Source organism: Macaca mulatta, chromosome 6 (assembly GCF_049350105.2).
Source record: "Macaca mulatta isolate MMU2019108-1 chromosome 6, T2T-MMU8v2.0, whole genome shotgun sequence".
NCBI classification, from domain to species: Eukaryota; Metazoa; Chordata; class Mammalia; order Primates; family Cercopithecidae; genus Macaca; species Macaca mulatta.
In genome coordinates, this window is record NC_133411.1 from 63092294 (window position 1) to 63108055 (window position 15762).

The following is a 15762-nucleotide window of genomic DNA, read 5'->3' on the forward strand; positions in this document are numbered from 1 at the left end:
AAAATAGTTTTCACTTCATGGAGCCCTTGGCAAACAAGTCTCAGGTTCCTTAGGACCTACTGAGCACACTTGGAGAACCACTGCTGTATAAGGATGATCCCAGGCCAGGTGTGGTGGCTCACGCCTGTAATCCCAACACTTTGGGAGGCCAAGGTGGGTGGATCACCTGAGATCGGGAGTTCGAGACCAGCCTGACCAACATGGAGAAACCCCATCTCTACTAAAAATACAAAATCAGCCCGGCGTGGTGGCGCATGCCTCTAATCCCAGCTACTCGGGAGGCTGAGGCAGGAGAATCACTTGAACTTAGAAGGTGGAGGTGGCAGTGAGCCGAGATTGCGCCATTGCACTCCAGCCTGGGCAACAAGAATGAAACTCCATTTCAAAAAATAAATAAATAAATAAAAAGATAATGATTCCAGAATCATAAATCTACTTGCATGGTTTTTATACACTTTAAAATAAAGTATTTTTTCTACTTTGAGACATTTAAACATTAAATGTTCTTATGATTTTAAAGTCAAAGACTTTACTCTCTGCTGGGTTACATTAAGTTCTTCGTTTTAAGATGGTAGCTAATATAATTAGATATTTTAAAAGAATAAAAGTTTTTGAGAATAACTACTTGAAATTAACTTGTACATGTGGGCAGTCTGAGAGAAACATTTGTGGTTCTCTGAATTAGTGCTGTGCTATAGTTATGTCGGAGGTACCCAAAGCTACCTGGCATATGTAAAAAGATAATAACAACTCTGGTATAGTATTGTTAGTTTCCTTATCTTCTAGTCTCAAACTTTACCTTAATTCTAGCAATCTCTCTCATAAATTCATGCCAACGGTCATAAAGGAGAGTATATATTTAGTAGTCTTTAACTATTCCTAGGGGATCTTATCAATTATAGTAAGCTTGTGAACAAATTTACCATGCAGTTTTAGAGGTCCCCAAATGCATCAAGAGACCCCAGTTATAACCCTTTTAAAAAGTTACAGATAGATGAGCAGTCCGTTACGAAGATTACACGGAGAAACAGTTCAAAAGTTGATGTGTTACTGACAAGAGTAAGACTGTAAATTCCTTTAAAAATGCCAGCCTGGGCAACATGGTGAAACCCCATCTCCACAAAAAATACAAAAAAATTAGCTAGGTGTGGTGGCTTGTGCCTGTAATCCCAGCTACTTGGGAGGCTGAGATGGGAGGATTGCTTGAGCCTGGGAGGCAGAGGTTGTAGTGACCCACTGGACGACAGAGTGACCCTATCTCAAAAACAAAAACAAAAAAACAAACTGGTTGGTTTTTAATTTACCCAGTTGAAAAGATTAAAGTAAATTCTCATTTGTCTCCTCCAAACAATTCACCTAAGAGTTTCAACTGTATCACTTCCTTGAAATGGGCTTATACTGCAAACTTCCAGAGGGTAAATAAAAGAGCTGAATTTCTGAAAAATGATCAGAGAAATCAAGGAACATTCACTGGGCCACATTCACTTTTGCCAAGTAAAGTGCATAAGATTTATGACAGCTACTTTCCTTATTGCCTGGAGACTTTTACAATTTTTGATCTTGTGTTAAAGATGGTGGAAGTTACTGGAAATCTGACTGGAAGTAAGGATGTTAGTATGCAGTATCTCCAAGGCAAAGTATTATGAATTCCAAATTTATAAATGAAAGGTCATGGGACGATGCAACATATATAGCTGGCTCTCAAAAATATTTATTACATTAAAGTTGAAGCATAGACAAACTGATTTCCTCAAAATGACTCAGCTAATTAAAAAAAAAAAATCAACTAGAATCAGTTTCTTATTGCCCAATATTCTTTTCTTTTGCTACATATTCTTTTTATACTGTATTTTAAAGGAAAAAACAATGCTAATGACCCACTATGACTAAGACATTCACTTTGAGTTGTTAGCACTCTGATTCCCTTCTGATCAACAGTGTGTACATCTGCAGAATGGTTAATCAAGCAAGGGACCAAAACAGGGACTCTGGTGGTAAACAGATCCAGTCCCTGTCCTCATGGGGCTTATAATCTGGAACAGTAATATAATTAGTAAGCAACTAATTACTCAAATGAGTAATAAAGGGGAAGTGCAGAGTGCCAAGAGAATAGATGAGGGTGAACTGATGTAGTCTGAGCAATTAAGGCCTATGAGGAAGTACATACCACCAGGGCTGCCTGACTAATCATTTTGAAATGTAAACCAGCTAAAGTTTCTCCTTTACTTAATACCAACACCGGCCCCCACTTCCCATTGCACTTGCTCTGGCTCCTTCCCAGACTTCCAGCCACATTTTAACTCTTTTTTCCTTCACTCCAGCCACACAGCACTATCTTCTTACAACATGTCAAACTTGTTTCCACCTTAGGGTCTTTAGGCTTGTTTCTCCCTCTGCCACAAATACTCTGCAGATCATCTCAGTTTAAATGTTTTCTAAGGGAAGCTATTCCTATTCCAAACCAAAATAGACCCTCTGTTCTCCATTTAATCTTTACCAAGTCACCATTTTCTGTTCCTCATAGCACTTTTCCTATTTTGGTGACCCTAAAAAAGAAAATTATAATGGCTTTTATAAATTTGTGACATCCATTCCTCATTCTTATTCCCCTCTTAAAATTTTAAGCCTCAACTAGGTTCAAGAATTTTCAGAAACACAAGCCTCTTGGTTGGAAGAGAAAAATTACTGAACCTCTTATTTTGGTCTCAGTTATAACATGATAAAGCAGCTTAATTATAATTAGGCTAATGAAGTGGCACTTCTAAAGCGAAAGCACAGGAATGGAAAGAAGAAAGAAAAGAAAAGGCAAAGGGGAGGACAGTAAAAGAAAGATGGGGAAAGGTCTTGCCATTCCTGTAACACTCCAGGCTTGCATCTCAAGGCCCTTCTGTTCCCTCTCCCCAGAAGGCTCTTTACCCAGTCATCTGTGTAACTACTTTACCTGCCTCCTTTCCTCAAATGTCACCTTCTTACATGATGCCTTCCTTCCGTGACCATCCTATTTAATACTGAACCTCTCCCTACCCTCCTCCCTATTTGGCCTCTTCAAAAATTCTTTGATGAACAAATGAAATGAAAAAAAAAAAGAGTGGTAAGAATACCCCAAATTGTGCAAGCCATTTGGTAATTATGTACCTCTACGATAGAGGACAATTTTGACCAGCTGTGCTGTGTACAATCCTTCAAACTGGAAAGATAAGGAGGGATGGAAGTAGAGTAGAACCATTACATCTACATTAGGAACTACACAGAGTTGAGCATTTTTCCACTTTTTTTCTCCAAAACAGATTTATTATATGTTATACTATATATTAAAAGCACCCCAAAATAAACCCAAAAGTTATGTGCAAATTTAGTAGATAACCTCTAGTTTTTTTCTCTTGATTTCTTGGTCTTAATAATTCCTTTGAACTTTCCTTACCAGTTATCCAAGAAATTTTCTTCATGACGATATGCACAGCACTGGAGTAGATACTGGGGAAATGTTAACACATATCCATAAAACAGTTCCTACCTCCTGTAATTTTGTAGGATATATAAAATGTACAATTCTTTACATATCATAAGGCAAGACCTAACTATCAAAAAGAATGATTTAAACAACTATGATACGTCAGTTGTGAATAGCAGGAAGAATTCAAAAGGGAGTTGTCATTTCTGAAATGGATATTTTAAGGTTTTGGTAGACGATGTTAGGGACAGATTGCACACTATGAAGAAAAACATGGCAAGAATAAATATGAAGAAGAAAGCCAAGAGCTCCATTTGGAGAAATGAAAACACACCAGATTTGCTATGGTTGAATAGAGGAAATATTAAAAGGCTAGAAAGAGGGTTTTAGAAGCTAGCTAAATGATTTGGACTTCATTGCAAAGTCAGTGAGGATGCCATGGAAGAAAACAAGAAGTGTTACACGACCAAAGCAGCATTTCTGAAAGACCAGTCTGATGTTGATATGCAAGACCAACTGGAGGAAGCAAAATGAGCACAGCTATGGAGACCTATTAAAAGACTTTGTTGGTACTCCAGGAATTCACAGGTACCTAGACTAGGGTGTGAACTACACAAATGCAAAGCGAAATATGGAAAAACAGAAACAAGGAAGTCGAAGGAAAAGTTAGTTTGGGGAAAGAAGAGTAGTTTAGTACTAGCCCTGTTAAATTTGAGATGCTTGCAAAAAATAGGGTCAGAGGATCTAGGAAAATGTATAAATTGCCGACTTGAGCTTGAAAGACAGGCCATCTATAAAGGAAAAGATAGAAGTAATGGAAATAGATGAACACTCCTAGAAGGACTTTAGGAGTGAACTATACTGTCAAGGATTGACACCTTGAGAAAGGGTCACATTTTGGGGCTGGAGGAAAGGGAAGCCAAAGAATACAACAAATGACTATCAGTTCAAATAATTCACAGGAATGTCAGTAAAAGACAAAGGAAAAGTAAAAAAGAGGCTGATCCATACAGTAAAACTGCCACAGTTGTCAGGGAGAAATTCTATGTATTTGTAATTACAAGCATACTAACTCTGTAGCTAAAACACTACAATAAATTGCAAGGCAAATAACTGTTTCCACCAGTTCTAGGTAAAGGTCTGGTACCTGCCTACTTTTTCAGTCTCATCTCTTTTCCTCCTTTGGCAATGCTTTATGTTCTATGAATTCCTCAAGAGCCCTAAGCTCTTTCCTGACTCAAAATTTTTACACATGATGTTCACTATCCCCGCCTGGAATACTAATTTCGCCATGCTTCACAGAGTTAACTCCTTTTCATCCTCCTGATCTCAGCTTAACAGTTACATTTCCAGACACTATCCATGACACCTGCTCATCCCCAGAAAAATTAGATTACCCTGTTAAACTGTCTTCCCAGGCTTTTCTTTGTGGCACTTATCTATTATAAGGCTATAAATATGTCTGTGTGCGTTATCTGTCAGTTAATGCCTATCTCTGACATTAGACTGGCAAGCTCCATGAGGTGATGTCTCTATTTTGCTCATCACATTCCTCATATCTTATCAGATACATACTAAATATTTGCGTATATACACATAAATGCTCAGCAAATATTTCTTGAATATTCCAATAAGTACAAGCAAACAACCCCAGAAGAACACAACAGCATGTAATTGTTCAACTTTTGAGCTCAACCGTAATAGTGGCCTGCTCATCTGCAGCAGGAATCGGCCATCTACAAGTTGAGTTGTCAAATCAATTTGTTCAGTAAGCAAAAATACATGGCGGCAGAAACAAGCGCGGACAATTTTACAATAGGTTACACGTAACCAATGTGTAACCAGTGTGTATGTCCTGTAATTTTTATTAAGTACTGATTTTTCCAGAACGCATAGAGAGACTAGATTGCTGCTGAAAATGATATGAAGGACAGACAGAAAATGGGGCTGGCTGGCACCAGGAGGTCAGGAACTCCACTCAGTACTCGTCTTTGCATTAGTGTAGCTAGCTGAGATGGTACTCAGGATGGATCCCTGCTGAAACAGAAGCTAATGCAATTATTTTGTTTTTAGAAGGGGAAAAAGTGTGAATTAAAAGGGAGATGACAGGTTGCAACAGGGTTACTGTCAGAATTTTGGAGGCCCAAAGAGCTTCGACTTTTAATCTAAGACAAGGCCACCCCATGGGGAGCTAGCAGCCCGAGTGTTGGGAGATAGAAATGTTGGGCCCGAAGCTCCTCCCGGGTTCTAAGGTCCTTTCCTCAGGACAACCAGCAGGGTCTCAGGGCAGACAGCCAGGGGCTGGGGGACCCCTCGTACCTTGCTTGATACGGGGCTCCCTGGCGCTGGCAGCGGCAGCGGGGGCCGGCCTCGACACCGGCTTTTTGCTTTGGGCCTCCCCGGCAATTCCAGCCTCTGCAGATTTGGCTCTGGAAGCAGACACGGCGGCTCGGACCACCGCGGCCGCTGGAGCCTTGTGTTTCTTGTTTTTTCCGCCCATGTTGCAGCTGCGGCAGAAGATCCTTCGCGGCCCAGGCCCGGGCGCTACTACTACACAGCCGAAAGCTCTTCACATTCCCCGGCTCCCGGGGCCGCCACCCTGAGCTTCGATCCGGGCTTCTCGGGCCGGGGCGACCGCTGCCTCGCAATTGGTCGAATTCAGCAGGCTCCGCCTCCTCGAGTCGCCAGCTGCCTGCCACACGCCAGGCTCCGCGAGCCACTCTCGCTCTTTAGCCACTGAGCAGCTTATCCACTTCTCGTCGGAAAGGAAAGGAAAGCAGGGGGGGAGAAAAAAAGGCGTCACGAGAACATTTTTGTTGGTCGTGCGACTCGACTACTTTTGTCTCCTGCGGGCCACTGTTGAACCTTCACGGGACGTCACCGTCTTCGGTCGCGGGGCATCGTGGGTAGGAGGGAGATTCGCTCTCAAAGCTCCGAAAGATGGCGGACGCATTCGGAGATGAGCTGTTTAGCGTGTTCGAGAGCGACTCGACCAATGAGGCGGGAACCAAAAAAGACAAGGAAAAGGACAAGGGGAAATGGAAGGGGCCTCCAGGGTCTGCAGACAAGGCAGGGTAAGGAAGAAGTTCTAGTTGTTGCTTTTATTTTGTTTCTCGGTACTGGGGAAGAAAACACTACTCTCTTAGGAAGGAGCACGAGAAAGTGAAGTGTACGTTCAGGGGCGTTGGGAAGTTAAGGGGTTCCAGAAAAAAGTTGGAGAGGGTGGAAGAATGTTGTTTCGAGGAAGCGGGGTGTTGGCGTTTTGTGGTGTCTGCAGGCAGCGTGAGCTTCTGCTTCACTTCCCTTACGTCGATGTTACTGTTTCTATCCCCGTCTTCGCGGTTGTCTTCTGGGTTCTGTAGCCACAGCACCAGCACAACACCTGGCACATAGTCGTTAATAAACAAAACGAATGATTGAGTAAAGGGTGAAAAAGTTAAGAAAAAAATGATATGAATTGATTTGGAGGGGAAAAGGCAGATGATAACATGAGACGGGAGAGACATTTAATCTCCAAAATGTACTAGTTTTCTCTTCCGTAAAATGGAGATAATAGTGCCTACCACTGGTGATGATGTGAGGATTCAATGAGATATACATGTAAAGTGCCTAACCATGGTCAGCTAGCTATCACTAATGAATGTTAGCTACCGTGAGTTTATCGAGAAAAAATTTAAAAATTACTGGACCCTACCCATATGTTTAGACTGGTGCATACAGCCACCAGAAAGTGTACAGATCTGTTTATAGTAGAACAAGGAAAAGCTATTACTTAAACAAAGTAAGGTGATTATCAATCAACAAAATATACTCTTGGCATAGTGGGGCCAGATACCCAATAGATGCTTGAAATTAAATTAGACATGATTTTGCTCTCAAGGAATTTTCGGTGGAGGGAAAGAGAATAGGTACACATAAAAGAGTTACAGTGTAGGTGAGGTGATGAACTTAAAATGAATGGTATATACAATTAAGTGTTATAAAAGTACAAGAAAGGGAGATACCTATTTGTGACTTTCAGGAAGGCTTACATACAAGAGGATATTCTGAGTTGAGGAAGTTGTATTGTTAATGGTGCCAAGTTTGTTTCTTTGTTGTTAGGAGCACAAATTGGGCAAGAGGAACTGTTAAACTTAGGGACTACAAGAGTTAAGACTGGAAATATACATTGGTTTGAGATCATGAGGGGCCTTGAATATCAAGCAGAGGAGTCTTGATTTCATTTTTAAAACCCTGTTGAACAAGGTGATTGGATAAGTAGAATGATAGTTTAGGAAAATTAATTTGGCAGTGGTTGGCAGAGTACTATAATAGTATAGAGAAAGAAAATGGACCCTCATAATAAGAAAGTAAATTAGGAAATTATGTTAGTTATCTGGTTATAAAGAAAAGAACCTCAGCTCGGGCAGTGTCGGAGGAATGAAAAGGTACGAACATGTTAAGGAAAAGATGGACAGACCTTCGTTAATTAAGGAGAACAAGGGAAAGGAAGTCAAAAGATGTTTAATTTGCATTGCAGGGTGAAAAAAAGGGGGACGTTCAGAAGTTTTGATATAGCGATAAAATTAATTTAGCTTAAGACAGTGTGAAGGGATGCTAGTATATCCATAGGAAAATGTCCACTGGGTAGTTTTAATAGAGTTTTGGAGAGTGACCAGGACTGGAGGTATATATTTGAATATCATTTGAATTGGTCTCCTTGAGGCGGAGATCCCTGTGGGAAAGTAAGTGACACAACACAGAACGTCTGGAGAGGGTACATAGCCTAAATGAGAGATTAGAGGCATAACAGAAAATTCTATCAGGAGTGTGAAATGTCACATAAGTGAGTGGAACAAAGTGGAAAAATAGTCTACTCGCATTAAGTTGGATTGGGAGAGTTTGGGGAGGCTTTTCAGAGAAAATAAGAAAGGAAGACCAATTATTTTTATTTTTTTCGAGACAGGAAGTAATAGTTGCTAGAGTGTTTGAATGGGCAACTATGATGTTATGAAGACAATACATATGTAATTTACCATGTTAGTATATACTTTACCTCAAATTTGCTAGGGTAAAATGAGTTTGATTTGCATCGTAGTTGGGGTAAGCAGTTTAACAACCTTCCAAAATGAAAAGAGGAAATAAAAATCTAATTTACATTTAATTGCATTAGGAAATGAATATTAGAGAAGGGAAATAAGAAAACAACAGAAGAGCATTGGTAGCTTAAAGGGTTTTGTTTACTACTAACACTTGTAGCAAGGTCTTCTAGGTATTTGTGAGAAAAAAAATCCTGGCCGGGCACGGTGGCTCATGCCTCTACCCACTTTGGGAGGCCGAGGTGGGCAGATCACCTGAGGTCAGGAGTTCGAGACCAGCTTGGCCAAAATGGCGAAACCCTGCCTCTACTAAAAATACAAAATTTAGCCAGGCCTGGTGGCAGGCGCCTGTAATCCCAGCTACTCAGGAGGCTGAGGCAGGAGAATCGCTTGAACCTGGGAAGTGAAGGTTGCAGTGAGCCAAGATTGTGCCACTGCGCTCCAACCTGGGCAACAGAGCGAGACTCCATCTCAAAAAAGGAAAAGAAAAAATCCTATTTGCTTGATTGCAGTGACCATACTAACATGCATAGTGTGATTCTCATGTGATCTGTGTAACATAGGAGGGCAAATCATGGAACTTCAGAGGAACTTGCCCTTTGTTTAGTATTCTAGACCAAGTGGATGCTTTTTTAAAAAAATATTTCTTTATCTTTTAGAGATGGGGGTCTCATTTTCTCATCCAGGCTGGAGTGCACTGGTGCTTAGCAGCTTACGGTAATCTAGAACTCTTGGCCTCAAGCATTCCTCCCGGCTCAGCCTCTTGAATAGCCAGGAGTACAGGTGCACACCACCATGTCCTGCTAATTTTTAAAATGTTTTGTAGAGACGGGTGTCTCACTGTGTTGCCCAGGCTGGTTTCAAACTCCTGGCCTCAAGCAGTGCTCCCACCTTGGCCTCTCAAAGTGTTGGGATTACAAGTGTGAGCCACTGTGCACAGCCAGTGAGTACTTTTAAAAATAACTTTATGAGAATTATAAAACTATGTATATTGTATATAAAATAGTATGAAGAGCTTCATGTACCCATAACTCAGCTTCACCAATATCAAGTCATGGTCAGTCTATTCCTACATCTTTTTTTTAATCAAATGCAAGTTGTTTTTTTCTCCCTAAATATTTCAGTATTTATGTCATCCAACAAAACTAACAATAATTCCTTAATATCATTGAATACTGAATCTGCAGTGAGATGTCCCCAGTTGTCTCCTGGGTGTTTTTTTGATTACTGATATTTGAATCAGGATTCAGACAAAACCCTACACTGTTTTTATTGTTATAGCCCTTAAGTATTTTATGCTACAACAGCCTGCTTCTTTTTTCCTTCTGCTATTGATTTCTATTTTGGAGGGATGAGTGAGGGGAGAAACCAGGTCATCTATCCTGTGGAGTTTCCCACATCCTGGATTTGTTTTCTTAAACTGTCATTTAACTTGCTCCTGTATCCTCAAGTATTTTCTGTAAACTGTCCTCATCCCTAGAGCTGCATTTTGTGACATAATAGCCACTATCCTCACATAGCTGTTGAGCACTTCAAATATGACTTGTCAGAATTGAGTGTCCAGGGAGTGTAAAATGCACACCAGAATTGGAAAAGTTGTTATGAAAATTGTAAAATAGCTCCTTAATTTTAATTTAGTTGTAATTGAAATGACAATATTTTGCATATATTGGGTTCAATGAAAGATATTAAAATTTATTTCAATAGTTTCTTTTTACCTTTTTAGATGTGGGTATTAGAAAATTTTAAATTACATATGCAGCTTGTAGCTTGTATATGTATGTATATATACTAGACTGCTCTGATCTAGTGGCTTGAGTAGATTCAGGTTCAATTTATTTCCTATTTCATTACATCATAATGTCTGAATAGTCTACTGTTCTAAGATTGACAAGTTGGTGAAAATAGTATCACCTGATCCCTCATCCACCTTTCACATGATGGCTTTAGCACCTAGTGATAATTGCCTAGGTTCATTACTTCACTAGTACTTGCACAGTGGCGATTTTCTGTTTTTATCATTTCTCTCTGCATTTATTGCCTGGAATTCACCTATTTAAAAAGGCATTGTCTCATCAGCTGTTTGTTTACCTTGAAATACAGTTCATAAAAGGCAGGATAAATGCTTGATCGTTTCACAATTTTTAAGGAAATAAGTTGTGCCCTAAGGAAGTTTCAGTGGTGACCAACATGGGTGTATGATTATGTTTAGTTTCTTGGTGAATGAGTGGATTTTTATATATTTACTCCTTTGCACTTATTTCTTCTTCTTCTTTTTTTTTTTTTAATCTTATTGGGGTATAGTTGAAGTGCAGTAAACCACCACAATCAGGATAAACATTTCCATCACCCTCAGGAGTTTTTTTGTGCCCCTTTTTAATACATCCCTATCGCCACCTATCTAGAACTTATATTTTCTAGAATTTTATTTAAATACATTATGTATTCCAAACATGGCTTCTTTTACTCAACATAGTGCTTCTGAGATTCAGTCATGTGGTGTATATCAATAGTTTGTTTTTATTGCTGAATATTATTCTGTTTTACACATATACCATATTTGTTTATACCTCTGTTACTGGACATTTGAGTTGTTTCCGTTACGTTTTTTGAAACTTGGATTTCCAATGTTTTGATCAGTGAGCACTCTTAAGGTTGGCTCTTGTGTCTATTTGACAATACATCATCAGTCTTTGATAGCTTATGTGCTTTCTGGATTTTCTGGACTTACACTACACTTTCAGTGCCAAACTTGGAATCAGCCATATCTCTAAGGAGTCTCTAGTTTCTTGTAATGAGAAGTGTTATTTTGTGCTTAGGGTACACAATGCTACTGGATTTCATTTCTTTTAGGGTTTTACAGCACAAAGAACTAGGGAATCTTTGTTATAAAAAAATAGAATTCATACTGACATTTCCAATACAATTAATATCACAGGGTTTTTATTTAACTTTTTGGAATTTTATAAATGTATCATTTCTGGTTTCTGTTAAAAATCCTCATTCCTAGGCCAGGCACATGGCTCATGCCTGTAATCCCAGCACTTTCTGAGGCTGAGGCCGGTGAATCGCCTGAGCCTGGGAGTTCAGAAACAGCTTGGGCAACATGGTAAAACCCTGTCTCTACAAAAAAAAAAAAAATTTAGCTGGGTCTTGTGGCGTGCATCTGTAGTCCCTCCTAGTCAGGAGGCTGAGGTGGGAGGATCGCTTTAGCCCTGGGAGGTTGGGGCTGCAGGGAGCTGTGATCTTGACACTGCACTCTTTTCTGGGTAACAGAAAGAGACATGTTTAAAAAAAAAAAGAAAAGAAAATCCTCATTCCTGCTGACAATTACATAAACATTTTCTTATATATACTTATAATAGTTTAAAAATAATTTTACTATTAATAAGATATTGAATGCAGTTGTGGTTCTTTTTGCCCTCAGAATATATCATGGTAACAGTGAAAATACTCTGTAGTAGTTCTTTTCTCTAAATGTTTATGCCACTAATTTGATATTTATTGTGTTCATTTGTTTCAGTGTATTTACAGTTTTTAAGAATTGCTAAAAATTTATTTTTTAAGAAACTATGTAAAAGATTTTATAGTTCCGAAATCAAAGTTTAAAACAGTACATTCTTGCAGCTTCCATCCTTGCCCCTTCTTCCATTTCCTCCCTCCCCTTTAGTTTTTGCTTTGTCTCATTTGTTTTTGAAAATACTGAATTGCATGTACATGTTTGTCTATCAGTTTTCTTCATTTCTCACTACTTGTGCAAAAGGTAGCATTAAAAACTGTTCATCTTTTTTTACTTGATATTTTGACCAAGAGATCATCCTATATCAATATGTAGAGAGCTTTTTTTTTTTTTTTTAAACAGCTGCATAGTTGCAATCCTTCAATCAATGTTCTCTGAATGGACATGGTATTATTTTCAGTCTTTTGCTGTTACAAATGATGCAACAATGTCTGTTTTGTACAAGTCTGTTTCAGGTTGTTGTTGTTTGCTGTTTTATCTTTGGAATAGATTCTTAGAAGTGGAATTACTAGGTCAAAGAGAGTAACTAAGTAGGCATTTTTGCTAGGTGCAGCCAAATTCCTCTCCACAGGAGATATACCATTTTGTGTTTTCAACAGTGTGGTGGCAATGACAGTCCCCCAGTGATGTTCATGTCCCAATCCCTAGAACATTTGAAATTGTTAGGTTACTTGGCAAAGGAGAAAGTTGCAGATGGAGTTCATGCTGCTAATCAGTTGACCTTGAGGTGGAGAGAGAATTCTGGATTATCCAGGTGGGACCAAAGTGATAACAAAGATTCTTAAAGTGAAAGAAGGAAGCTGAAGGGAGAGAACCAGAAAGACAGCAACAATAGAGGGGCTCTGGCTGACTTTAAAGATGGAGGAACGGGGTCATAAGCCAGAAAATGTGGGTGATCTCTGGAAGTGGAAGTGGCAAGGAAATGGATTTTCTCCCAGAGCCTTCAGGTAAGAACACAGCCCTGCCAACACAGTACCCTAATTTTGGTCTTATAAAACCTATATTGCACTTCTTTCTTACTGAACTATAAAACAGTAAATTTGTCCTATTGTAAGCCAACCGTCCCCAACCTTTTCAGCACCAGGGGCTGGTTTCATGGAAGATAATTTTTCCACAGACCAGGGGTAGGGGGATGGTTTCGGGATGAAAGTCTTCCACCTCAGATCATCAGGCATTAGATTCTAATAAAGAGTGCACAACCTAGATTCTTCACATGTACAGTTCACAGTAGGGTTTGTGCTCCCATGAGAATCTAATGCTGCTGATGATCTGACTGGAGGCAGAGCTCAGGCAGTAATGTTCACTCACCCGCTGCTCACCTCCTGCTATGCAGCCTGCTTTCCTAACAGGCTATGGACTGCCTAGGGGTTGAGGGCCCATTTTAAGCCACTGGGTGTATGGTAATTTGTTACAGCAGCAATAAAAAGTTGATACAAACAGTAATGTGGGAGAGTATTTTATGGCCTTTTTCACACAGTGTATTGAACTTGGATTTTTGTCAATGAGATAGATGATTAAATGTATTTCAATTCGTGTTAATTTATATTTCTTTTTGTATGAATGAAGCAAAGCATCATAAGTTCAGAGGCTATTTGATTTTATTTGAGAATTGTTCATACCTTTTTTTTATCTTGAAAAAAGTGAATAGTTGGTCCTTCTTAATTTTTAGGACTTCTTTATAGAGTAGGGATATTATTCCTCTAACGTAAATTGCAATATTTTCCCCAGTGTTTTGTCATTCAGAAAAATTTTAATATAGTCACATTTGTCATTCTTGTTGCTCTTGGATTTTTTGTCATGTTTTCTTCAAATCCTTGTATGGTTTTGTTTTTTACATGCGCATCTGATCCATTTTAAACCAGTGCTTTTCATAGTGTTAAACAGGTTGCCCAGACAGTCTAAAATCACTTTGACAAATATTTGTAATTATTTTTATTCTATAAATTTTTGGGGGGACAGAGGCAACAACCACAGAAAAAACACATATTCCATTGTGGCATAGAGCAATAGTTAACCCATTGGGGATTACTATCAGTTTAACTTCTTTGTAGCTCTCAGAATAGAACTATTTCTGAGTATATGTGTACTTCATACAGTTTTCATCAACTAAGAAGGTTGTTGTTCTACACTAGCATTTTAAAATAGTCTGTATTTATGATTGTGTATAATTGTACAGAGAAGTACAAGACTGTGGAGCTGGGGGCAGTGGCTCATGCCTGTAGTCCCAGCTACTAGGGAGGCTGGGGCCACCGTGGATAATACAGCCAGGACCCAACTTAAAAAAAAAAACCTATGGAACACTTACATCATTGTTTTCTATCTCGGCAGAAATCAAATAAACACAGTTAGAAGTTACAACAGAAATGTTACTACTGACTTCACAGAAATAACCATCAGAAACTATTATGAACACCTCTACACATACAAACTAGAAAACCTACAAGAGGTGGATAAATTCTTAGACACATACACCCTCCCAAGACTGAGTCAGGAAGAAATTGATTCCCTAAACAGACCAGTAGTGAGCTCCAAAGTTCGATCAGTAATAAATAGCCTACCCACCAAAAAAAGCCCAGGACCTGATGGATTCACAGCAGAATTCTACCAGATGTACAAAGAAACGCTGGTAGCATTCCTACAGATATTATTCATAAAAATTGAGGAGGAAAGACTCCTCCCCAACTTACTCTATGAGGCCAGCATCATGTTGATATCAACAACGGGCAGAGACACAACAACGGAAAACTTCAGGCCACTATCCTTGATGAACATCAATGCAAAAATCCTCAGCAGAATACTTGCAAACCAAATCCAGCAGCACATCAAAAAGCTAATCCACCATGGTCAAGTAGGCTTCATCCCCAGAATGCAAGATTGGTTCAACATACAAATATCAATAAATGTGATTCATCACATGAACAGAGACTAAAGACAAAAAACCACAGTAGATGCAGAAAAGGCCTTCGATAAAATTCAACACCCCTCCATGTTAAAAACTCAGTAACCTAGGTATTGAAGGAACATACCTCAATATAATAGAGCCATCTCTGAAAAATCCACAACCAACATTATAGTGCACAGGTGAAAGCTGGAAGCATTCCCCTTGAAAACTGGCACAAGACAAGGCTACCCTCTCTCACCACTTCTATTCAGCATAGTATTGGAAGTCCTAGCCAGAGCAGTCAGGCAAAAGAAAGAAAGAAAGGGCATCCAAATAGGAAAAGAGAAAGTCAAACTATCTGTAGACAACATGATTCTATATGTAGGAAACCCCATAGTCTGGGCCCAGACACTCACTTTTCAGCTGACAACTTCAGCAGAGCTGCAGGATACAAAAATTAGTGTGCAAAAATGATTAGTATTCTTATACATCAACAATAGCCAGACCGAGAGCCAGATCAGAAAGGCAATCTCATTCACAGTTGCCACAGACCTTCCCCGCTCCCACACTCACACACCCTAGAAATACAGCTAACCAGGGAGGTGAAAGATATATGCAATGAGAATTACAAAATACTGTTCAAAGAAATCAGAGAAGACACAAACAAATAGAAAAACACCCCATGCTCATGAATAGGAAGAATCAGTATCATGGAAATGGCTGTAGTGCCCAACGCAATGTACAGATTCAATACTATTCCTATCAGACTACCAATGACATTTTTCACAGAACTAGAAAAACCTATTTTAGAATTTATATGGAACCAAAAATA

The 15762-nt window shown here is 39.3% G+C and overlaps 2 protein-coding genes across 3 annotated transcripts in view; one reads left to right on the forward strand and one right to left on the reverse strand.

Annotated features, from left to right (window-relative positions):
• Positions 1-6073, reverse strand: part of DHX29 (DExH-box helicase 29) — a 54504-nt gene extending 48431 nt beyond the window's left edge. For both annotated transcript variants that reach the window (XR_003730318.2, XM_001099143.5), the window contains exon 1: positions 5771-6073. Coding sequence is in view for 1 of the 2 variants with exons in the window: in XM_001099143.5 (XP_001099143.3) it covers positions 5771-5951 (181 nt within the window). In the remaining variant the exon portion in view is untranslated. The remainder of the gene's footprint in view (positions 1-5770) is intronic.
• Positions 6074-6367: 294 nt separating this feature from the next.
• MTREX (Mtr4 exosome RNA helicase) overlaps positions 6368-15762 on the forward strand; it is a 126520-nt gene continuing 117125 nt past the window's right edge. Inside the window, exon 1 of the mRNA XM_015140078.3 lies at positions 6368-6525. Within this exon, the coding sequence (XP_014995564.2) occupies positions 6392-6525 (134 nt within the window). The 5' untranslated portion in view covers positions 6368-6391. The remainder of the gene's footprint in view (positions 6526-15762) is intronic.